The 24912-nt window shown below is 43.8% G+C and overlaps 1 protein-coding gene across 3 annotated transcripts in view; it reads right to left on the bottom strand.

Annotated features, from left to right (window-relative positions):
• LOC115082692 overlaps positions 1–24912 on the bottom strand; it is a 294549-nt gene that overhangs the window by 103033 nt on the left and 166604 nt on the right. For all 3 annotated transcript variants that reach the window (XM_029586885.1, XM_029586886.1, XM_029586887.1), the window contains 2 exons: positions 6081–6124; positions 4544–4589 (listed from right to left, as the gene is read on the bottom strand). In XM_029586885.1, coding sequence (XP_029442745.1) covers positions 4544–4589; positions 6081–6124 — 90 coding nt within the window. The remainder of the gene's footprint in view (positions 1–4543; positions 4590–6080; positions 6125–24912) is intronic.

Genomic DNA, 24912 nt, shown 5'->3' with positions numbered 1-24912 from the left:
AGCAGAAAGGCCAGTCAGATGATGGTAACAATGGCCAGAAGCCCCAGTAAACAGGTAAATTTGATCACCTCATTCATTGTTCCCATTTTCATATCATCTATAAATATTTTAAAAAGCATTGACCCCAGTACAGGTCTCTGGGGAACTCCACTGTTTATCTTCCTCCAGTGAGAAAACTGACCATTTAGTCCTACTCTCTGCTTCCTTTCTTTTAACCAATTTGTAATCCACAATAGGACATTGCCTCCTATCCCATGACTTTATAATTTTCTCAGGAGTTTCTCATGAGAGACTTTGTCAAATGTCTTCTGAAAACCCAAATACACTATTTCCAACAGCTCATCATTATCCAAATGTTAATTTATTAATCTCTTCAATAAATGTAGCAAATTGGTGAGGCAAAGCTTCAGATAAATCCATGTTGGCTGTGTCCCATTCAACCATGTCTTTTTATATATTCTGTGATTTTGTTCTACATAAGAACACAAGATATGCCATACTAGGTCAGACCAAGGGCCCATCAAGCCCAGTATCCTGTTTCCAACAGTGGCCAATCCAAGTCACAAGTACCCAAACATTAGATAAATCACAAGCTACTATTGCTTATTAATTATTGTAATAGCGGTTTATGGATTTTCCTTCTAGGAGCTTATCCAAACCTTTTTTAAACTCAATTACACTAACTGCTGTAACCACATAGTTTCTATGATTTTTCCCAGCACTGAAGTCAGACTCACTGATCTATAGTTTCTAGGATTGCCCTTGGAGCCCATTTTAAATATCAGCATTACAATGGCAACCCTCTAATCTTCAGATACAACAGACAATTATAATGATAGGTTACAAATTACTAGTAATAGATTTCCAATTTCATTTTTGAGTCCTTTCAAATCTCCGGGGTATATGCCATCTGGTCCAGATGATTTGCTACTCCTTAGTTTGTCAATCTGTCCTATTGCATTTTCCAGGTTCACTGTGATTTATTTCAATTCCTATGAATCATCACCATTAAATACTGTTTCTAGCATGGGTATCGCCCCAACATCCTCCTCAGTAAACACTTTTCCCACATGGAATTTCTATCCATAAAAATTCCACAGTGTATTTAGTATCCTGCAAGATCTTTATCCTGTTTGACTCTATGCCATCCGTAACATATAGTGCCACCTCCCCCCCAACAAGTTAATCTATCCCATTGTTGCAATATAATTTATAACCTAGTATAGACTGTCCTATTGATTATTCTTTCACTAAATCTCTGATATAACAGTTATGCCTATCTTTTCATTCAATGCTATACACTCTAACTCTCCCATTTAACCTTTTAGACTTATGGCATTTGCATACAGATATTTCAAGGTATGTTTTTTTTATTTGTATATACAACTTTCCTAACAGTTGACAGGGATGACTTGGAATCATTTAATTTATTCTATTCTTTACTTAAAAGCACAGGAGCTAATTTTGCCTCTTTTAGAACCTATCAGGATGCTGTCACTCCTCTGTTTTATTAGTAGCCTTCAAAGATACTTCCCTCCAAACCATGCGCTGCTGAGCAACTGTTGGCTTTCTGCCATGTTCTAGTTTAAAAGGTGCTCTACTTTCTACTTCCTATTTAAATGCTAACACCAGGAACCAGGTTCCACCCTGATTAAGGTAGAGCCCATCCTTTCAGAATAGGTTCCCCTTTCCCTAGAATGCTCCCTAGTTCCCAACAAATCTAAAGCCCTCTTGGCTGCACCGTTGCCTCATCTGCACATTGAGAATCCAGAGCTCTGCTATCTCTGTGTTCTTGCATGTAGAATAAGAAGCATTTCAGGGCATGCCACCCAGGAAGTTCTGGATTTCAACTTTCTACATAAAAGTCTAATTTGGGCTTCTAGAACCACCCTCCTATCTCTTCCTATGTCATTAGTTATAGCATTTCAAAGTTTAGCAACTCATGGTTCCTGAGGTAGCTACATGAAAATCCAAAACACCAATGGTTTGGGCTTTATACACTGGCTCTTTGCAGAATGTTCGTCATCACAGATAAGTAGCTGCTTCTGTCATTTTGTCTTTTATCTTGAATATATTAGATTGATACAAACTGTGTTTCATCAATATAAGAAGAGAACTGTGTGTGCATATATCTATTGACCCTCTGAAGATCTAAATGATTCTATCTGCATTGAAAGTTTCCAAAAATATGAAGATAATATACAGCTTATAACAGTCCATGTTCTGTTAGCCGTTGGTGACTAGGATTTTGTGTACAGGAAGCTCTATATTGACCTTTTAGCACTCATATATGATACCTGAACACTCTGATTTTGGCACTGAGATATACTTTCATATGTTATGAATTTTGTAGCTTCTCTTGTTGTTTTGATAGAATATTATAAAACATTTGCTAAGCAAAGCATCTCTCCATTATTCATTTTCAAAATGTTCTAAACATAGGATCCCTTCCAGATTAAGTATGAAGCTACTATTTCTCTAATTTATTAGGAGGTTAGACCAAAAGATGCTTGCATGTCCCATAGACTAAGCTCTTTGCTCAATGCTGACAAACATTTTTGCCAAGCCTTTAACAATGTTCTGGGACTGGGTCTTACAAAACTTCATACATATAAATAAAGTAGGATTCATAACAGGATGACATTCATAAGCCAATTTAATTGGGTCACTGAGGGTGTCTGAAACTGCAGGCAGAGAGCGTGAAGGCTGCTATCTGGCTTTCCACTACTACAGAAAAGGCCTTTGATTGGGTTGAATGGATTGTTACAATTAATATGCATGAGATAGATTTACATACTTTGGGTCTCCAATATATGCAAATCTATCTCATACATATTCATTATGGATATCCTGAAAATCCTACTGGTTACTTAGGTATGCCTACAGAAGAGGATTGGAAAACACCGATTTAAGAGATTTTAAAATTGTTTGGCTTTGGGGAAAGTTTCAAAAAAATGGATTATGGCATTGAATAAAAGTCCAAGAGCAGAAATCTCTGTCAATAGAGTATGTCATTATCATTTCTAGCTAATGATGTAGGTGGGAGGGATGTTTACTATCTCTACTATCTATTTTTGCTTTAGTAATATAACCACTGTCCTTTCAGATGAGAACATTATTAGTAAGTAAGGAAGACATTTTTGGTACTGGGGAAGCCTCCTAATTTACCTGGCTATGCTATAGCCACTTACGTTTAAGATAATTTTCAGAGAAAGCCAAATCAGAGAGGTTATGGCCAAAAATTAGTCACTGCTCTTCATTGTAAGAGCCAGAAGCCAGAGGCGGCTCGTATTGACCCTAAGTGTGGCTCCCTGACTCTGTTCTCCCAATCCACACTCTCCCTCCCTACCTTTTCTGGAAGTTTGCTGCTGGTGCCAGCTCTGAAACAGATGTTCTGTTTTTTTCTGATACTATGTGGTTCTCTGTAAGTTTGATCTGTGTAGTGCCTGAATTCCTATGCTATTCTTACCAGACTAAGAACAATTTGGGAGTTTGGACAATGCACAGCTCAACCTCACTGAGAGCTGTGCAGTGCTGGAAGAACACAGAACAGCTGTCCAAGAGGTAGAACTGGCAGCAAGTTTCTGGAAAAGGTGAGACACCCTCAACATACCCTGATGCCACATCTGGTCTTGCATGGTCGAGGTGTCACCAGCCACCCTCTCCTCTGCTCCCCACACCGCCGACGTGGCCACCATGGCACTTTCCGGGACCTCCCTTAGGCGTGCATGTGCACAATGTGGTCTCTCTTAAAGTTCCCACAGCAGGAAAGCTACCTTGCAGCTTTCCCACCAGTTTCACTATTTAAAGACTCAGCTGTACCACTCTTTATTGCTTCAGCAACGGGTCTCTTGCCAAGATCAGTGCGTGTTATTCCTGTGTTCCAGCTTTGCCTTGCCCAGCCTGTCTTGTCCAGCTTTGCCTTGCCCTGTTTGCCTCATCCAGTGACTCCTTATTTGTCTTTATCCATCCTTCAGCTTGGATCTCCTGGTCCTGACCATTGCCTTGGACCTGACAATGCTTGTTTGCCACCTGCCCCGACCAGTGGCCTGTTCCCCATATCTTCAATCTTCTACCTGTCCTGAGCCCAGCGTGTTCTTGGACTCTTGTTCAGCCTACCACCCTATGGGCCCACCTAAGTTCTGTGTGGGAGGTGGCTGATATAAGTGAAGCTCCAGTCTGTCCCACTTCAGGGTGTGTTCGCCAGCTGTTGGTGTAAGTCTCATAGGTTCACCTTTGAGGCTGTGTCAACTACGCCACAAAACTAAGGGCTCACACCCATGTCACTCGTCACAGGAAACTGGTGTGCCAACATGTTAGTAATAGTTAATGAAAATGTGCCTTGAGCTTGAAATGGTTGGGAAACCTTGGTCTACAATAGCAAAATGTTTAGGACCAATCCTGGGTGTACCTATATGGGGATTATTTGCAAGTAGAATTATATTAGATTACATTTAGGATAAAGACATCAACAAGTAAATATCCGTATTTAATAAAAATCAACAGGCTTTGATAAATGATGCCCTTATAAAATTACACTTACCTGTCTGCCTGTTTGTTCATACATTAGCAGGTAGGCTGTCCGTGAACTGTCAATGGAAAGAAAAAAATAATTCTTGAAATGTTATTGTCACTCTACCTTTGCTTGCATGCAGCTATAAATCAATTTTAGCTTGTGGAATGAAGTGTCTGCAGTACTGATTTACTCATAAACATGAGAACGGCACCAACTTTCTTGTTCATTGAAGGAGAAGAGTAATCTCCAAGACTCCTCAAAGACTTTAATTTTTATTTAGAGGTAGATAGTTAAATGTTTACAACAATCTATACATTTCTTCTGCTCCTCTACTCTAAGGTGCAATGCTCTATGAAGTTTTTTTTTAGAAATGCAATGTAGTACATGCTGCTTGAACAAGAAAGTTTTTCACTCAGTCTTTACAAAATAAATGCCAATGGCATTTTGCCCATTCTGTTAATTCTAAAAGGTCTGTATCTTGTAGAGATGTGAATCGGAACCGATTTTTTTTTTGTTATCTGCTGTGCCCGATCCGATAACAAAAAAACCCTCCCCCACCCTCTTGAACCCCCAAAAAACGTTTTAAAGTTACCTGGTGGTCCAGTGGGAGCGCGGGGAGCCGGCCATCCAGTGCTCCTACCATGTGACAGGGGCTGGCCAATGGCACGGATTCCCTGTCACATGGTAAGGGCAAAGGGCCATCGGTGCCATTTTTATTAACGCAGCCGATGGCCCGAGAGTGGGAGTTTGCTCCCCGTGCCCCCACTGGACCACCAGGTAATTTTAAAAGGTTTTGGGGGGGGGTCGGGAGGGTGGGGGAGGCTAAGCCCTGGGGAACGCCCTGATCTAATATGGATCAGGGCGTTCCCCAGGGCTCCTCTCTCTCCTCTACCTTATTTAACATCTACATGCTTCCTCTTACCACCCTCCTCACTAATCTTGGCATCACACACTTCATCTACGCAGATGATGTGCAAATCCTCTTCCCATTCTCTGACTCTCTTAACTCAGCTCTCCAAAACTGGGAATCATGCCTGACCGCCATAAACAAACTCCTCACTGGCATGCACCTTGCTCTCAACCCCCAAAAGATGGAACTCCTAATCATTTCCACTAAACTACCCCTTCCTTCTCCTCCCCCATCATACTCTTCCTCCTCCTTCCACCCACACATCCGTAACCTGGTGTTCCTCTTGATAATCAACTCTCCTTCAAACCCTACATCAAAGCTATCTTAAGTGACAGGTAACCATCTAACTATGAGGATTAAATGAAGCATACATCTTTGCATCTACTACCTTTTTTTGCTGAATATATATACTGTTGCTATTAGAAGAGGTAAGCCACCTCTGATTTAAGCTATGTTATTTAAAAGAAATATGAACTATATGTGGAAGTAAATAGGAAGTCAGTTTAGCTCCTTGAGAAGAAGGTTTATCTGTTTACCTAATCAGTTCTTTGTTGTAAATTGCGGTAACCAAACAGGAGATAAGATCAGGTAATTGATGCCTCTCTAGAATATAAAGTAGTTTTAATTATATTTTGAATCTATTGGATACTGTACCTTAAGGGTGAATATGAATCATCCTGATTATTCATGGATGCAACCTAATAAAAATAAAATAAACAGCAGCATGAGGATCACATAGCTGAGTCTTTCAATATAAATAAATCTCTGATAAGAGATAGACTACCTCTTAATATTTGCATTTCAAAAATTTAAAAAGTTGTAATAAAAACACCCTTAAAAGATTACGAGTATAATTTTTAATCATACATCATCCTATCCCTTTTCTTCTAGCCATCCTTCTGTATATTGCCTTTTCCCACCTCCTATCCCTTCTGCCCAGAAATGGAAGCCAGGATTGTCTGAAACATGTTTACTACCATATCAGCTTGTTTTCATTTTTATTTCTTCTGTTTCTGTAAATAAAAGACTGTTTTTCCAGCCTCATAGTGCTTCTAAACAAGATGGACACCACTAAAGACACATACTGACAGATATTCAAAAGAAGTTAGGTGCCTCAGTCTCGCAAATTGAAAGTTGTCCTTTCTGAGTTCCTAAATATAGGGACCTAAAAGGTTGGCGGGGCCATGAGAGAGGATGAGGCTCTAGGTATCAAGGCTAGGGTTCTAATGTTAGGAAAGTAAATAATAGGTGTATATTTAGGTGCCTCAGTTTCAGGCACCTATTTTCAGCTGGAGTCAAGTACCTAAGGATTGGATTTTCTATCGTCGCAGAGCTCATTGAATCCCACGGTAATGGGGTGTGGGGGGGCGAAGCAGGGGGTGGGCCTGCGAAAGCCAGCAGCAATCGTACTACTGCGGTGTTATCGCTGCCGGCTTTCGCACCCAATAGCGCCACCATGAAAGGTAGCACTATTGGGCACACTACTGGTGGTGATAACGGGTCTAATCTTATCGCCGCCAGTGAAGTTTCCTACATGTCTGCCCCGACGCTGCCCCGACTCCTCCTCTTCCGGTCCTGACTCCGCCCCTATCAAGCTATCGCACGCGAAAAGTCCCTTTCGCGTTCAATACCGAAAATGACCCCCTAAGTTTGCTAAAAATAGGCACCTAATTTATGGGGAGAATTACTAAGTTGCAATAGTTTATTATGGGAGGGGCCAAATATCACCTTCCCTACTCCCCTCCCCCAGCCCATGTTATTAAATAAAGGACCCTGGTGGTCTAGGTAGACTACCCAAAACCCTACCCCAACTCTCGAACTCCCCCCACCTCCCGTAATTCTAAATGAAATCATTGGTGTTCAGTGGGGGCCTGAAGCACCACCTAGCTCCTGGCCTATCTGGTATTGACCTGACCTTACCTATATAATACGATAGAGACAAGGTTAGGTCAATGCCATTTTGAAAAATGGCATTGATGGGCCTGGAGCTAGGGGGCGCTCCAGGCCCCCACTAAACACCAATTGTTTCAATTAGAAGTACAGGGGGTTTTTGAGGATGAGTGTGCTAGTTGGGGTGGCCCCACTAGACCACCAGGATCCTTTATTTAATGGACTGGGCTTGTGGGGGAGGAAGAACACTGGGGACCAGGGATATTTTAGTATTTAGACCATGGAGTATGCTTGGAAGGAGGAGGTTTTGAGAAGATACAGGGCACTCTTTTGGATTAAAGGGAGGGTTTGGGGAAGGGAGCGGGTTGTCTCCACAGTTTTCCTAATTTTTTTTCTTTTGGGGAGCCAGAGCCTCCTTGGAAGGCAGGCAGGGGTCTCCAAAGACAATGTTTCGGCGCACTCACTGCGCCTGCTTCAGGGGCACTTAACTACAATCATTTAGCTCGACCTAACTTCTCTCAGCGTCTTCCTCTATTCAAACGCGTTAGCGTGCCATGTTTGAATAGAGGAAGACGCTGAGAGAAGTTAGGTCGAGCTAAAATGATTGTAGTTAAGTGCCCCTGAAGAAGGCGCAGTGAGTGCGCCGAAACATTGTCAATGTCGGGCGGGCAAATGAGATAACAGCGAGAAAGGCGAAGATACATTGAGATATGAGATAAGTTATTTGTTATATCAACAGTGAAGCAATAAATAGAAATTAGATTGCATTATAAGAGAATAGCCAGTTTGTGGCTTTAATGGTAAGGTGGAGTGTGTGTTTTAAAAGGGTTATTTTTAAAGGGGAGTTTGGAGGCTATATTGCACAATGAAATGGGTAAAATAGTGATAAAATAAAAAAATAAAAAAATCTTTACACCATATGGGAAGTGGTAAGTGACGTGATTGGACAGTGCTAATACAAGAGAGGGGTTGGAGCCCTGTAAGGGCAAGAGCCCATGAGACTGGAGCACTAACTTTTCTGATACCACTCCCTATTGGAATTTTGTGTGCAATAAAAATCTATGAATCTATATATTCTGCTGGTTTGCAGTTTTTCCTCAACTTTATTTGCTTGTGATTTTAGTGCCAAAATTTAAGAGCTGAATGGGGTGCCCAACAAAAAAAAAATGTTTGTTTTGTGTTGTCATTTCATTTCTTTGCCATTTTGTATGAGTTGATTAATTTTGTTTCCTAAGTTATTTCATTTTTTTTTTCATTATGTCATTTCTATCAAAGTCAATGGGGGAAGAATGAATCCTATTTTCTACTCTAATATTGCGGTTTTTCATACAAGTTTTCTCAAACTTGCTGGCAGGCAGAAACAACAACATGCCGACATACCAAGTAGGGTTAAGCATAAGAACATAAGAAATTGCCATACTGGGTCAGACCAAGGGTCCATCAAGCCCAGCATCCTGTTTCCAACAGAGGCCAATCCAGGCCATAAGAACCTGGCAAGTACCCAAACACTAAGTAGATCCCATGCTACTGATGCCAGCAGCAGAAAAAGTGGCATGAACACCTCATAGGCACAGCAAGAGGGGCAAAGCGACACAAACAGTGGCAGGAAAAGACCAAGGCGCTAAAAGAAAGCAAAGGACAACACAGCAGCAGTGGCATGAACACCTCAAGGCACTAAAAAGGGGTAAAAGAGGTACAAACAGTGGAAGGTACAGCTCAAGGTACCATTAGGAGGCAAAGCAGCACAAAAAGTGTCATGAATACCTCAAGGCACCAAAAGAGGGGCAAAGGGCACCAACACAGTAGCTTTGTACACCCTAAGGCACTGTGAGCAGGGCAAAGCAGCATAAACAGTGGAATCGACATCCCAAGGCACAGAATAGGAAGAAAGGAAGCAAGAAAAGTGCTATAAAAATCCCAAGGCACTGAGTGCTGAACAAGGAAGAAAGCACATTGGTAGTTACACCCCAAGGCATACAGTAAGGTGTTAAAGCAGCAAGAACAGTGGCATCAACAGCCCAAAGCACAGCGCGCACACAGCAAGGCAGCTCTGAGGCTGCTGTTCTGAGTGATGCAGTTATACTATTGCCTTTTCCCACAAATAGAGAGCATACTGAACATACAGAGTATCTCTATAAGACAATGCATCTTTTCTAAAGACACACACTGTCTGCTCTTAGCCCTCTCATATACTGTACCACTCTAAAAGTAACCGCTGTCATAGGTTTATATTCAAACGATTTTTCTGGCTAAGTTTTTCACTGAGCTGGACAAACCACAGGATTTAAAATTCCTGTTGTGTCCAGTGCAGATGTTTTATCCAGGTAGGTTTTTAGCCACTGCTGAAAATTGATCTCACAGCTTCTACCAGAAACGGAAATGGTAGTGCACTGACCGGGGGGCTTTTGCTGTGCACAAGTGTTACAGGATTCAACTTATGCTTTAGAATCAGAGACCAGTGCCAAGATTCGTGCTCATCCTGGGTGACCAACAAATTTAGAATCATGCGCCCGGCGGAGGACTCTTTCTCGGAGTTGTCGGGGCATGACAGTCTTCCCAGCAGGGACTGGGTGAGTAGCAGATAGACAGATACAAGCTGGGTCTATTATATGGCTGGGTTCTTCCAGAGTGTCTTCAGGCTCAAAAGAGCATGATAGGGCATATGCCCGGAAGTTTTTAACAGCTGGATGGTAATGAAGCTCAAAATTGAACCTGGAAAAGAACGGGGCCCATCGGGCCTGATGGACGTTGAGAAGCTGGGCATGGCTCAAATGTTCCAGGTTCTTATGGTTGGTGAACACGATGAATTTATGTTGTGTACCCTCTAGCCACAGGTGCCATTTTTCAAGGGCTAATTTTATGGCAAGTTACTTGCGATCCCCAATACTGTAGCTCTGTTCCGCAGATGAGAACTTACGGGAGTAGAATGAACATGGGACTGTAGCACCAGAAGCAGTGTGTTGACTCAGAACCGCCCCAGCTCCACTAGCAGAGGCATCCACTTCCACTTGAAAAGGACGGTTCGGGTTTGGGTAATGAAGACAAGACCCCGCCTGGAAGGCTTCTTTGAGGCGGTGGAAGGCTGCGATGGCTTCCAGAGTCCAATTTCGAGTATCTTGGCCCTTATGAGTTAATGCTGTCAGAGGAGCAGCCAAAGTAGAATAGTGTGGGATGAAATGGTGAAAGTAATTTAGAAATCCCAGGAAGCACTGGAGGGCTTTAAGACCCACGGGTTGAGGCCAGTCCCGGATTCCTTTCAACTTGGCATGGTCCATAGAAAATCCTCGTTGGGAGATAATGTACCCGAGAAAAGGCAGACAGGATTTCTCGAATAAGCATTTATCCAATTTTGCGAAGGCATTGGAGGATGGTGCGGACATCAGTGCGGTGTGTGGCCAGATCCTTAGAAAAAACAAGGATATCGACCAGTGAGGAGACCTATTGCAACAGCAATGCTAGGGAGTGGAGCCTGAGCTTAAATACTGTAGTCAGGTTGATGTCATCATCCAGGGCCGTGGCTAGGTTCCTAGGGAGGGGTGTGGCGTGAGTAGCAGCTTCTCTCCACGGGCCACGTGGAGAGGCCTAATGAGAAGTAGAAGCAGGACCTGGAATGCCAGGGACTGTGGCAGAGCCAGAGGCACTGAGGAAGGCCCGAGGACGGAGCTCATGGCCCACCGCCGCCAGCAAGGAGGAACCAGAGGCTGGAGTCACTGTAGAAAGGTCAGGGGCTGTGCTGCGGGTCTGCTGCAGACGGCACATGTAATATTAAATTTTTGCTGCCAGACCTTTTACCATTCCTCGAGTTTCGCTAGATCCCTCCTCATGTTTTTCACTCATTCCTGGCTCTCCATCCTATTACAGATTTTGGTATCATTGTCAAAAAGACAAACTTTTCTACACAATCTCTATGTTATATCTCTCACAAAAATGTTGAAAAGACCCAGTTCATGGACCAATCGCTGAGGCACACCGCTAGTAAAAACCACCTCCTCAGATAAAACTCCATTTACCATTACCCTTTGGTGCCTCCCACTCAGCCAGTTTCTAACCCAGTCACTCTAGGATCCATACTAAGGGCACACAATTTATTCATGTGTCTTTTGTGCAGAACCATGTCAAAGGCCTTCCTGAAATCCAAATACACTGTGCCTAGTGCTATCCCATGATCCAATTCTCTATTTACCCAATCAAAGAAATAAATTATATTTGTCTGATAAAATTTACCTCTGGTAAAACTATGCTGCCTTGGATCTTACAATCCATTGGATTCCAAAAATTGCACTAGCCTCTGTTTACTCACCACAGAGGTCAAACTAACTGGCTCGTAGTTCCCAGCCTCCTCCTTACTTCCACTTTTATGAATAGGAACCACATCTGCCCTTTTCCAATCCTCTGGAACTCCTCTGGACTCTAAATAAGCATTGAAAAGGTCAGCCAGGACAGCTCCCTGGACATCTCTGTTCCCTTAATACCTTCGGATGTATCCTATCCAGCCCCATTGCCTTATCTACTTTAAGTTTAGTTAGGTGTTCACGAATACACTGTTCTAAAAATTAATTGAGATTTACCTCACTTCCAATCTTATTTGTGTTTGTTTTATGTGGTCCTACCCCAGGCCCTTCCACAGTGAACATAGAATAGAAATATTTGTTCAGCAATTTTGTTTCTTCTTCTTCATCAGTATTCCTCCTCTTCACCTCTGAGTCTCACACTGCCACTTCTGCACTTCCTTCTATCACTAACATATACCAAAAAGTCTTGCCCCATCCCCATTTTACTGTATGTGCTATTTTTTTTTTTCATTTGAATTTTTGCATTCCTGACTACTTTCCCAGCTTCTCTTTATTTTTCTGAAGACTTTAATGACAAATAAATGAAATAAATGTGAAAGAAACACAATTTTCATTGGTAGCTTTATTTCTTGTCACTGATAATGAAAGGAAACAAAAAATGTAATTGTTTTTCATTTAATTTTGAAACAAATGCAGATCCCTAGAGCTCTGCTTTTTTTGAATATCAGCCTGAAAGGTGGCTATGTACTAAAGGATGATAGAAAAAATATTCATGCTGTAAGCAGAAAAATGTATCATCCTAGGCACTAAGATGAAATTGCTTCTTATCTGATCATTTCCTTTCCTCTATAACAGTCAGGCCAGTCCATTACACATGGCTTATATACAACTACCAGGAAATAGAGACAAACTGGATATATGACTATGGCATGTCCGGGTATAAGCAGAGGCCTGATAGCTGGCGGCAGCGACATTCTTTGGGAGACAGTCTGCTACGACCCATCTGCATAGGCTCATCTTCCGTTTTGCTTGGAGCCGCATCCAGCCTGGGAGAAGATGAGCGTTGCCTTCAAGATAAGTTTGGCGTAGAAGTTTTGGATGCTCTAGACTCTTGGGAGCGCTCCTGCAGCTGGCGGTCGATGCGACCAGCAAGGTCTATAAACAAATCCAGGGATGCAGGCAATTCCTGAGCTGCTAACTCATCTTTGATCCAGGGACCCAGACCCTTGAGGAAAATGGACTGTAAGCAATCTGAGTCCCAATGGAGTTCGGACAACAAGGTCCTGAATTCAATGACGTTGTCTGTTAACAGCCGGCTGCCTTGTTGAAGGTGGAGAAGAGCGGATCCAGAAGTGGATTTTCTGCTGGAATCGTCAAAGATGGAGAGGAATTGGGCCCAAAACCCGGGCAGATCCTGTAGGACCGGGTTGGCACGCTCCCAGAGGGATGATGCCCGGTCCAAGGCCTTACCATCCAGGAGGGAAAGGATGTAAGTAGTCTTGGTAATCAAATCTGGGAAATAAGCTGGTGTAGGCAGAAGTGCATTTACACTGATTCAAGAACGCCCTGCACATAAGAGGATTCACAGAAAAAAGTGGAGGTGCCGGAAGGGCACGGTAGGCTGGGGAACCGGCGTAGAAATAGTAATCACTGCGGCGTCCAAACGAGTGCTCAAGTTATCAATAGCTGCTGCAAGTGTTTCCAGGAACATTTGTTGCTCACTGATTCGTTGTGCCAGGCCAGGGTTGGCCTGGATAGCTGAGACCTCTGCCGGGTCCATGGACTTGGCAATCTGTTAGGATTCGTGGGTTTAGTGGACCCTTGGCTCAAGGTGAATGTTGTTACAGCATGAGGGAAGGAGCTCCACAGGTCCTCACCATCGGGTAGCATGGTCAGCAGTAGTAGGAGACACAACTATAGTATAGCATAGTAACAGAGTCTCTGATATTATGACGTAGGGGCTGCTCCGGGGAGTGAGGAAGCACAGAGTCAGTCCTAGCAGCAATAACGTAGGCTGCCTCGAGGAGTTGGGGAGTGCAAGTCAGATTTAGCAGAAGCAATGGAGACTGCCCCAGGCTGCGGGGAAGCTGGAGCAAAGTCACTCAGGTAGAGAAGTAGACGCGACCCCCGAGGAGCAGCGAGGCGTGGAGCAAGTTGCTGATGTAGCAATGTAGACCCTACCCCGAGAACCGGGGAAGAGTGGAGCAAGTCGCTGGCATGGAGACGAAGGCACTGCCCCGAGGAGCGGGAAGTGCAAAGCAAGTTGCTGGCATAGAGACGTAGGCACGGCCCCAAGGAGTAGGGAAGTGAAAGGCAAGTTGTTGGTGTAGAGATATAGACCCTGCCCTGAGGAGCGTGGAAGTGCAAAGCAAGTTGCTGGTGTAGAGACGTAGGCACTGCCCCGCGGAGCAGTGAAGTGTAAGATAAGTTGCTGGTGTAGAGTCGTAGGCACTTACGTAGACACAGCCCTGAGGAGTGGGAAAGTGTGAAGCAAGAGTCTCTGTAAGGAAGTTCCAGGGCAAGAGTCTCTGTAAGGTAGTTCCAGGGTGATCCTGAGGAGCGGGGAGGCCAACAGGCAGAAGCTCTGGAGAGGCGCAGGGACAAGTCTCCCGAGAAGTGCACGCAGGCCCCTGAGGAGCAGGTACCCGAGCTAGAGTCCAGGAACTGAAGTAGCAATCAAAGTAGGAACAACGTCCAGGCAGACAGGCACAAGTGCCAGTAGCGAAGGAACTCGTTGCCAAGTCGATTAGTGCAGGTCCAGGACAGTGCTTTTGAATCCCGGCTGGTGATGTCATCAATAGGAGACGCCCCTGAGGTTCCTGCCTTAGCATCCTTAAAGATAGACTCAGTGGCGCACACCTAGGAAGGCCCGGAGAAGGCATGGAGGTCGGCGGCATCCCAGCCACCATGAGAAGTCCCAGAAGATAGACAGCATGCGTCGGGAGCAGCTAGCCTCAGCTGTGAGTTCGCCCAGAGAGGAGAGCAGGGCAGCACAGAACGTGAGTTGGGGCGGCCACGGGCCGCCCCAACTCACGTTCTGTGCTGCCCTGCTCTCCTCCTGCTCTCCTCACTCACGTTAGCAGATTCAAAGAAAACCCTTTATTTTTTTTTAGCTGTGCAGTTTCCTCCTAATTCTTTGGGCTTCCTGCTGAATTGGAATGGGCCTCTATTGGCCTATGGCACTATGAGCCTTCATTCGCAGCTACCTAAATTCTCCTTCCTCCTATTTAGATTCCTCTCCCAACTCATTTCAGCCATCCCAGTAAGAATCATTGGCCGTGGCCAATGGTCATAACACACCAGAGCTCTGCCTGCCTCTAGGGACCTGTGCATGGAACAGGGAGCTTTTCAAAGAATGCTACTCTGGAGATTCTGGATTTCAACTTTCTACCTACAATCCTAAATTTGGCTTCCAGAACCTCCCCCCTATATTTTCCTATGTTGTTAGTGCCCACATGAACTACAACAGGTGGCTCTTCCCCAGCTCTATCTAAAATCCTACCTAGGTGACGTGTGAGGTCCAACACCTTCACACCAGGTAAACATGTTACCAGGTGATCCTCACATTCTCCAGCCACCCAGCTAGCTACATCCCTAAAAAGACCCTCTTGAAGAAATTCCAAGATCTGTGGAAATCAGGCACAGCTGGGTACCAATGCCTGGAACACCAATACACATACATCAAGAAAGTGGAAAACTTCCTGGCTTTCAAAGCATAGATTCTATGGCCGGTGAATACCCTTTCTTTACCAAACACATCCTTTCAATCAACAAAATCAACCTGGATCGTCGTAGTCCCTGATAGAGCAATTTCCCAAGAGTCAAGAAGTAGAGGCCAAACGCACAACAGGCACGATAGATCCATTTACCACAGCTGATAACGCCAATTTAGAGCTACCAGGAGAACCAGGCACTGATGCCATGCAATCTTCTGAATCACTCTGCCTATCATGGGCCAAGGGAGAAACACATATAAAGTTTCTGCTGTTGCCCGCTCCTTCATTAGGGCATTGATACTGGAGAACTTCAGATCTCTCCTGCAACTGAAAAACTGGCAATGTTTTGTATTCTCAAAATCACCATCAAATCCATAAATGGCAGATCCCACCTGGTGACAATGAAATCAAAGGCCTCGCTGGAGAGACACCATTCTCTGTTACAGCACATTATGACTGAGATAATAGAATTGTATGTTGTCTGTTTCCACTATGTGAGATGCCATCAAGGCTTGAAGATGCTTTCCTGCCCAAGGGAGAAGTATATCCATCTCTAAAGAGACCTATGGACTTGGGTTCCCTCTTGATGATTGATGTAGGCTATTGCTGTGGTGTTGTCAGACATCACTATCATCGCTCTTCCAAGCAACTGCAGCATGAATTCTAAGAGCGCTAGTCAAACCGTGCAAGCTTCTAGATGGTTAACGGACCTGCTCACCTCCGTGGAGGACCTTAGACCATGTGCTGTGAGTTCCTGGCAATGAGCTCTCAACATGGACATATTCGTGTTCATGGTCACTACTGTCCAAACAGGGGGCATTAGTTCCACCCCTTTGCCCAGTTACTATTGCAAGCTCTGCGCAATCAACCTCGGAAGAGGCAACTTCACTGATTAGTTAATATATAAGCAAATATAGAGGAAAATAGGGATGTGCACTGATTTGTTTTTTGTGTTGTTTTTGTTTCAGGTCGTTATCTGTCAAATTTTGTTTTTATAGTGGTTCGGGAGGTATTTATTTTGCGTTTCCCTCATTTCGGAGCGAGTGCGCACTAACGGGACTTACGGCGCACTAACTAGTTGTTAGCGAGCAATAACTAGTTGTTAGCGAGCACTAACAAAAAATGTTACCAATAAGTTAAAAAGTGTCAATTGGGGAGCAGTTCGTTAGCTAGAGATATGGTTCTGCATTCCCATTGGCTGTCTCCTTACTGTCTCTTTAGAAGGAGACAGCCAATGGGAACGCAGTCCCGTTAGTGCACACTAATATGAAATACAAAATTCCACGATATTTTGTCAATTTTTTTTCATTTCGGGGTGCTCCCGAAACATGATGAAATAGACAATTTTGTTCCCATTGTCTATTTCATTTAAAATGAATTCACATCCCTAGAGGAAAACCATATCAGTGTTTCCAAACTCTGAAAGCAGGGAAATAAAACAAGACTATAAGCAACAAGTCAGAAAAGTTTAGACAAATATAGAGAAAAACCATATCTGTTTTACACAAAACGATTTTTCACAAAGCTCTTTGACTACATTTCTTTTCTATATATTTTTTCCTGTTATGCTGACTTTGTGCCTCTCCTAGACTCCTGGTCACTGATGTCAGCTGTTATTGCTTCTCTGTTTTACACTTTGCTGCTATGCCTGTGCTCATCTGCCTTCAGCTTTCTTTTCCTCTCTCTTTACAGTTCCCTTGGTGCTTTCTAAAGTTCCCATTAGCAGATCCCTTGATGATATATTGATAGGGTCCCTAATATTCAGGTTGTTCAAAGCTTTTAGGGGATTAGATATTCCACTGTGATATTCTGCTGTGGTATGTACTGTTCCTTTTTATGTATCTTTTATAATTTACATATTATCTATTTTGTTGCCTAACCTTCCCTGACTGTTGCTTATAGCCTTGTTTTATTTCCCTGATTTCAGAGTTTGGAGACACCAATTATTTTTAGATTTTTAGACTGTTTTTCTTCACACTGTCATTGATTGGGTATGATTGCATATATTGCTATTACAATATTTTGTAGCCTTTTTGTTTGTTTTGGATTCCTGTTTTATCCTCTCTCTATTCATAGTTTAGGCTTCTGTTCCTCTCGACTCAGCTGGAGTGTGAAACACGGTCTGTGTCAGGACACCAAAATTAGCTCCTTTTGATACAGACTATTAATATAAATGGAATTGTCTGGCAATCTTGTGTAATTGACTGAATACTCTTGTTATCTTGTGGATCTCAATTTTGGAAAATTATGTGAACCGGCTGCATGGCTGACCCATGCTGATATCTAGTGTAATAATAGGGGATATGGACTGCAGGGGAAATTAGTCACCTGAGCTAAGCTACATAACAAAGCTCAGTTTATAAATAAAGCAGGTATAAACTGTGGTCAGAAGGTAATAGCACTACTTGAACATGTTTAATTTTTTATTTTTTTTAGCAGATTCAAAGAAAACCCTTTATTTTTTTTTAGCTGTGCAGTTTCCTCCTAATTCTTTGGGCTTCCTGCTGAATTGGAATGGGCCTCTATTGGCCTATGGCACTATGAGCCTTCATTCGCAGCTACCTAAATTCTCCTTCCTCCTATTTAGATTCCTCTCCCAACTCATTTCAGCCATCCCAGTAAGAATCATTGGCTAGGTGCCACAAACCACAGATACCTCTGGATCCCAGATAATGCAGACCCTAAGTTTGGCCAATAGGCATCACCATTAAGTGATGGCCGAAATTACCTCTATCCACGGGCTATGAAAACTAAGATGGCGCCGGCCGTCCATTGCTCCTACCATGTGACAGGGGCTGGCCAATGGCACCGATAGCTCCTGTCATATGGTAAGGACAAAGGGCCATTGGCGCCATTTTATTTACTGGCAGCTGATGGCCTGAGAGTGTGAGATCACTCCCGGGACCCCCGCTGGACCACCAAGTACTTTAGAAACGTTTTTGGGGGTCAGGAGGGTGGGGGATTCTAAATAATTAAATTTAAAGGGTCGGGGTGGAGTTGTTGTTTTTTTCAGCTCGGGACAGCCGAAAACAAATCTCTCAGAACCGCGGGAAACAAAGATTTCCCGCGGTTCTACGAACACGATACTGGAAACGAGTCCGGTACCGATTCACATCTCTAAGAACCATATCTCTAGCTAACGAACTGCTCCCCAATTGACATTTTTATAACTTATCAGTAACATTTTCAGTTAGTGCACGTTAACATCCAGGTAGTGCACACTAACTCTGAAATTAAGGAAACCCGAAATAAACATCCTTGAACAATTTTAAAAATGAAATCAAACAGATAATGACCCAAAACGAAAACACAAAAGAAAATCAGTGCACGTCCCCAGGGGTGGATCAAGGCAAACTGCTGCCTGAGGCAAGGGAAGAGATGGTGCTCCCCTAACCCCAAAGCATGGTGCAGTGCAGGTCAAATCACTGACGGGCAGATTTTAAATGCCCGGTGTGCGTACATTTCGGCCTTTATGCGCTTGGCCGGGCCTTATGCATGCCAGGCGAATTTTCCAAGAGGCCCAGCCACACGCATAAAGGCCGGTATGCGCTCAAGTGCTGGACCTCTTGGAAGGGGGGGGGGGGCTGTCTAATTTTGGGACTCATAGCTTAGGGCACAAGAACACTGCAATTCAGCAAGAGGTTTTAAAATTTAGTTTATTTTGGCTTTTTTAAAAAAAAGAGGCAAAGACAAGTGTTCTGGGAGATGCAATATGCCCTCTATCTATACCAACTAGCATCTCCGTGAAGCTCTGCCATGCTCTGACTTATATAATCAAAATACAACATTCTCGAAGCTTCCAGAAAAGTGTAACCGCCCACAAACACATGATACTGTTTGTCATGACAACCTATCCTGTATAGGAAATGCTTGTGAGGACCTCCCTCAACTAAGAATTCTTCTAACCCTGTTTCTCCTCCCACTGTAAACAAGTTCCTGTATCATGCTGGCTTTTGATGCAAGTATTCTCTTCTTGTCTTCTGTTGTTCTTCTTTGTTTATTGTAAACACCTCACAGTCTGGGTCTTGAATAGAGCTTGGCACCAGGATTCATTCAAAACTGTCACCTCACAAGATCTCCTTTTCACATTGGTTTCTGTTGCATCTGCAAGATAAACGCTTGCATCCTGGTTTTCCTGCAGAACAAGTATCCCTGCATTGTGAAGTAAATGTGGCCATTAAAATAGGCCTCTCTCCTTTTGTTGCCAGCAAATCTGTCTCAGAGATTTTCTGCAAGTCATGCTTCAGAAAAGCACCCAAAGGTCATTCACCTCTTGCCAAGCTACCGTAGAGCAGAGGTGTCTGGGTAATCGTGGTTGTCTTAATCAGACATATTCTTCATTTCCCTCTATGGGACACCTTTAAAATGGATAGGTGTCACATCAATCAGACAGCGCCATTGTTCGCTATCCCGGCGCCTCGCTGTCCCGGCGCGCGCAACTTCAGCTCGGGAGTAAGTAAGTTGCTGAAGAAAGGTAAAACAAACCCTTGGATTTAGGGGCTGGGGAAGTTCCCTCCCAGTCCGCTCGCATGTTATGCGCGCACATTATAAAATCAGCGCGCGCCGGATAGAGCATGCACATGCACCTTTTAAAATCTACCCCTCAGACTGCAAGGAGGTGGTGTCCCTCTTGGAACCTGGTCCTCTCGATGATTTGAAATGCTGGGAAAGTATACAGGCAGGGATTAGAGTTCCCAGAAGTGAGACAGATAAGAGTGTCAGTGATATTTCTAAGAAGCTGGCAATCCTGCCACAATTCTTAACCCTACCATCTTTTTCACACCATTCCCCAGCATTTGACCCTAGGGAAGTGGGAGATGGGTGAATGGTGAGTGTCTGTGCGTGGCACACTCTCTCATGGCCAATGCAAGGGTATTAGGTGCTTGGTGAACTTTATAGCTTTGCTCTGCCCAACCCCCAGCTCTCATCACACACAATTAGAAACTATGCATAACAACAACAGATTTTACATGAAAAAGGACTTACAGTCTTCTGATATAAAAAGATCACTTGCAACATGGCACTGCTGTGATGCCAATGAGGAGATGATGCAAAACAGACACTTGGAGCCCATATGATATTACGCCTATTGTAAAATTGTGTTTGATTTGGGCTTAGCCCTCAGAAATCCATGAATAAAGAATTACAATTATAATATTGTAATCCTTCCATACTAAAATTGCACTAGCTGCCAGCACTTAAACAGTAAGAACTAGGGATGAACACTAAATTGTTTTCGTGCCATTTTCATTTTGGGTTTTTTGTGCTTAATTTCATTTTTTTTAATAGTTCGGGGGTGTTTTTTTCATGTTTCCCTAATTTTGGACTTAGTGTGCACTAACTATAGTTAGTGTGCGCTAACATTCAGTTAGCGCGCACTAAGTCCCCATTAGTGCGCACTAACTCAAACCACTAATTATATGAAATGTTGTCATTTTTTTCATTTTGGGGCTCTCCCGAAACAAGACAAAATACACAATTTTGTTGCCATTGTCTATTTCATCTGAAACAAATGCACATCCTTAGTAAGAACCCTACCCATAAAATGCAACAATTCAAATATTACACCAGGCCCTAAAATACCAATACATCCCCTATTACGAAAACAGAACAAGACAAGTTGTTAGAGACCCCTAAATAGAAACTGCACCATAGCACAATACAACATACACCAGAACACAGACATTCACCAAATACAGAATAAAATGACCATAAAGTAAAAATAGAAATATGCAGCCAAAAACTAAATTGGAAATTGCAAAAAAACAAATTCTGTATGCAGGGCAACAATGGAAAAACAGAAATATCACCATTCTTCATAAAACAATAAAATCAGGAAATATAAAACAGTCATAATAAACCACACTAATAAAGAAAACATATTGCAAGACAGCTGTCATACAGAATAACATTCTAAAATTAATTTCATATTAATTCATTAAATGTTAAAAGTTCCAAAAACCAATAAAATATGTCAAAACAGCAGAAACATCAAACAACATCCAATAATAATTAAATTGATAAGGCTAAAAAAATTTCCAGCTTTCTATACCTGAGAGCTTTGATTTCCAGTCACCCTGAAATTGTCCTGGATTAGACTACACACAAAACTTTATCCATTCTCTTTCATATACACACACTTTCTAACAAACATTTGCTCATTCTCATGCACAAGTTCACTCGCATTCACACATGTTCTCACACACACTCACATGCTCTTTCACACACAAGCTTGCTCACACTCTCACATACACACACATGCTCACTCATTAAAGCTCAATCACACACACTCACACACATGCTTATTCTCCACATATTCTTACACACACATGCTCACACACAGAGTACCTCACATGTTCCCCTTTCCCTTCCTTCTCACTCACCCCTTCTGTTCTCTTTTATCCCCTCACTCTCAGCCCCCTTTGCTTTTGCTATTGACCAGCTCCCCCGAGGGGGAGGAGTTAGCAATCTGTTATTAATCATGATGCCAGGGGGGCGGAGTTAGCAATCTGTTGTGGATCTCCGTATGGAGTTAGCAATCTGTTATGGATCACCTCCTCCAGAGGGGAGTAGATAGCAATTTGTTATACTCTGTAGGCGGGGTCAATGATCTGTTGTGGGTTGGCTCCCACGGTGTGGTAGTCTGTATGATACCACTCTAGTAGTGTAAGGAATAAACACTTAGTGGAAACTGGTGAATCCTTAGGCCGATGGCAGATGACAGCGCCCCCAGGAGGATATCCTGAGAGGGACCATCGGCTAGGCTGGAATATGGAGACAAATACAGATAGTTCTTTATTAGACAGGAAGTAGAACCACCAGAGGTGGCAGTAGTGAGTTGATGTGCCTGGCAAGGCTGAAGTCCCTCAGATACTGGAACTGCGATCTCTGGGTTGCTGAGCTGTAGAGAGAGACTATAGGTAGTGAGTAGACAGGGTATATTGGATACATAACCAGTAGTAGATGATACACTCACAATTGTAGATATCTGTAATGGCTTCTATGCAACAAAGAGTCTTCAGTATATTCAGAAGCAGGAGCTGTAGGTGAGTACTGGTTCCTATATGCAGTCTGAAATAAGAACTCACAATATCTGTGTATGAGATGGCTTCTGGAATAGAAGAAAGTCTTTGGAGAGTTGTAGGAACATAGGCCCTCGTGGAGCGAGTACCGGTTCCTACCTACAATCTGTAATAGTAATGTACCAGATATAGGTATGCGATAGCTTCTGAGATAGAAGAGGGTCTGGGAAGGGTTGTAGGAACATGGGCCCTCCTGGAGTGAGTACTGGTTCCTATCTGCAATCTGCAATAGTAATTCATGATCTCCGTACCTGCGATAACGTCTTAGACAAAAGGGAGTCTTCAGAGATTAGGAACATAGGCCCTCGTGGAGCAAGTACCGGATCCTATCTATAATAGAATTCACAGTATTCACGTCTGCGATCGCTTCCAGGCAGTAAGGAGTCTTCTGAGCATTAAGGGGCGTAGGCCCTTGAGGAGCGAGTACCGGATCCCATCTTAGCAGTCTGAAATCAAGAAGAGAGAGCGGGGCCCCCGAGGAGTGGGTACCCCTAGGTAAATTTGTAGAGGCAGAGCAGCAGAGAAGATTCCTCCTTGCTAATTCGATTCGTAGTAGCAAACGAAGACCTTTTAAATTGGAAGCGGATGATGTCACTTCGGGGGGACGCCCCCAAGGTTCGCGCCCTTGCAGGTACAAACTCTGGAGCGCGCGCACCCTTACATCATCAGGAACATGGCGGATCCGCAGCGTCAGGCCAGCCCGGGGAGAAGCGGCGAGGAGAAGCCGCGGCAGCATCTGTCCGTCAGAGCCAAAGGGAGTCGCCACAAAGGTAGAGAGGGTGGAGCAAGGGCGAGAACAGGCACGAACACAGCTTTCCTTCTCTCCCTACACGTCTTACTTCCTTCCTTCCCTTCCCTCTTTTCTCCACCCTTTACACTCAGTCCTTTCCCTTCCCTTCTATTTCCTCTCACTCACACTCTCCCCTCCCATTGCATTTCACTCACCCACCCCCCTGCGTTACACCCCACACACCAAATTTCTTCTTTCTTCTGGCCAGCGGGATGTGGGATCCTAAGAGGCACATCAAAATCCAGTGCCGGCTCAGGATCCCTGCAGGCATGTCTAGCTGCTGCTGTTGCTGTCGTCTTCTTGCCCATGGGGTCTGGGATCCCTGTGGGTATGTCATAAATCTGTACCTCCGCCGCCGCCACCGCTGTCTTCTTTCTGCTTGCGGGCTGTGGTCTCCACGGGCACATCATAAATCCATGCTGCCACTGCCATCTTCTTCTTGTAGGGGCTGGATCTCCTTGACCAGTGCCAATGCTGTTGTCTTCTTTGTACCCACGGGACCTAGGATCCCCTCAGTTACATCATAAATATGTACCGCTGCCGCTGTCTTTGGCATCCCCTCCAAGCTACTGGCATGTTCTTTCTGCCTGTGGGTTTTTTGTATTTGGATACAGGGTGAGGCAGAGGTGTTTTGGAGGACACTTTTTGTCACCTTAAAATGTTGTCACCTAAGGCAGCCGCCTCACCCAGCCTAATGATAGAACTGTCCCTGTACATCCCTGATGAACTCTGCAAATGTAGCATTCCCTGCTGGCCCAGGGTCAGAAACCTGGCCTGGTAATCAAACCCAGGTCCCTCTGCATTGCACTGAACTACCAGGTCGACCCTAATGAATTAATTTTTTACATGTAGAAAAAGATTGTGTTTGTTTTCTCTTTTGCAGAAATGTGTCCTGCTTCTACATTGCTTGTATAACCCCACTGCCCACCCAAACAGATGTCTTATATTTCAGGAATTTTTGAAAGTCTTTCCAGCCTTAACTTTTTAAAATTATTGAGGAGCCTAAGAGATCTAAATTTAAGACCCTGCACCTGAAAACCCCATGTCCAGTACACCACATCTGGGAACCCCTTTCCCAGCATAGATTTAGTCATGTCAGTTTTCTCTACATATAAGTCCTGAGTTATTTTCAACATCTTACAAAAGAAAATTATTCCTTACCTGCTAATTTTCGTTCCTGTAGTACCATGGATCAGTCCAGACAGTGGGTTATGTCCCCCGTCCAGCAGATGGAGTCAGAACAGACTTCGAGGGGTGTGACCATATAGGCTAGTATACCCTCTGCAGGAGCTCAGTATCAAGTATATCAAAGTCCGATTAGAACAAGAACAGACAGGATCAAGTTTGCTTAATTATGAATTCAACCATAAATTTAACGTAAACAGTTAACCTGCGGCAAATAACCGCCAACTTGTAGGAAACTATGAGCAAGAAAACTGGAGAACACAGTAAACAGCTAAGAAACAAGCTGAGCAGTACAACAACAGCACAGAGCAGGATGAAGAGCGGTGGGCGTCTGGACTGATTCATGGTACTACAGGAACGAAAATTAGCAGGTAAGGAATAATTTTCTTTTCCCTGTACGTACCAGGATCAGTCCAGACGGTGGGATGTACCCAAGCTTCCCTAAAACGGGTGGGGTCCTGCAAGGCCTGCGCGTAGAACCTGCTCACCACAGTGTCCAGACTCAGAAGAGGCGAGAAGCAGACGATAGTA

This window comes from Rhinatrema bivittatum, unplaced genomic scaffold (genome assembly GCF_901001135.1).
Source record: "Rhinatrema bivittatum unplaced genomic scaffold, aRhiBiv1.1, whole genome shotgun sequence".
NCBI lineage: Eukaryota > Metazoa > Chordata > Amphibia > Gymnophiona > Rhinatrematidae > Rhinatrema > Rhinatrema bivittatum.
This window is presented reverse-complemented; position numbering and strand designations above follow the sequence as displayed.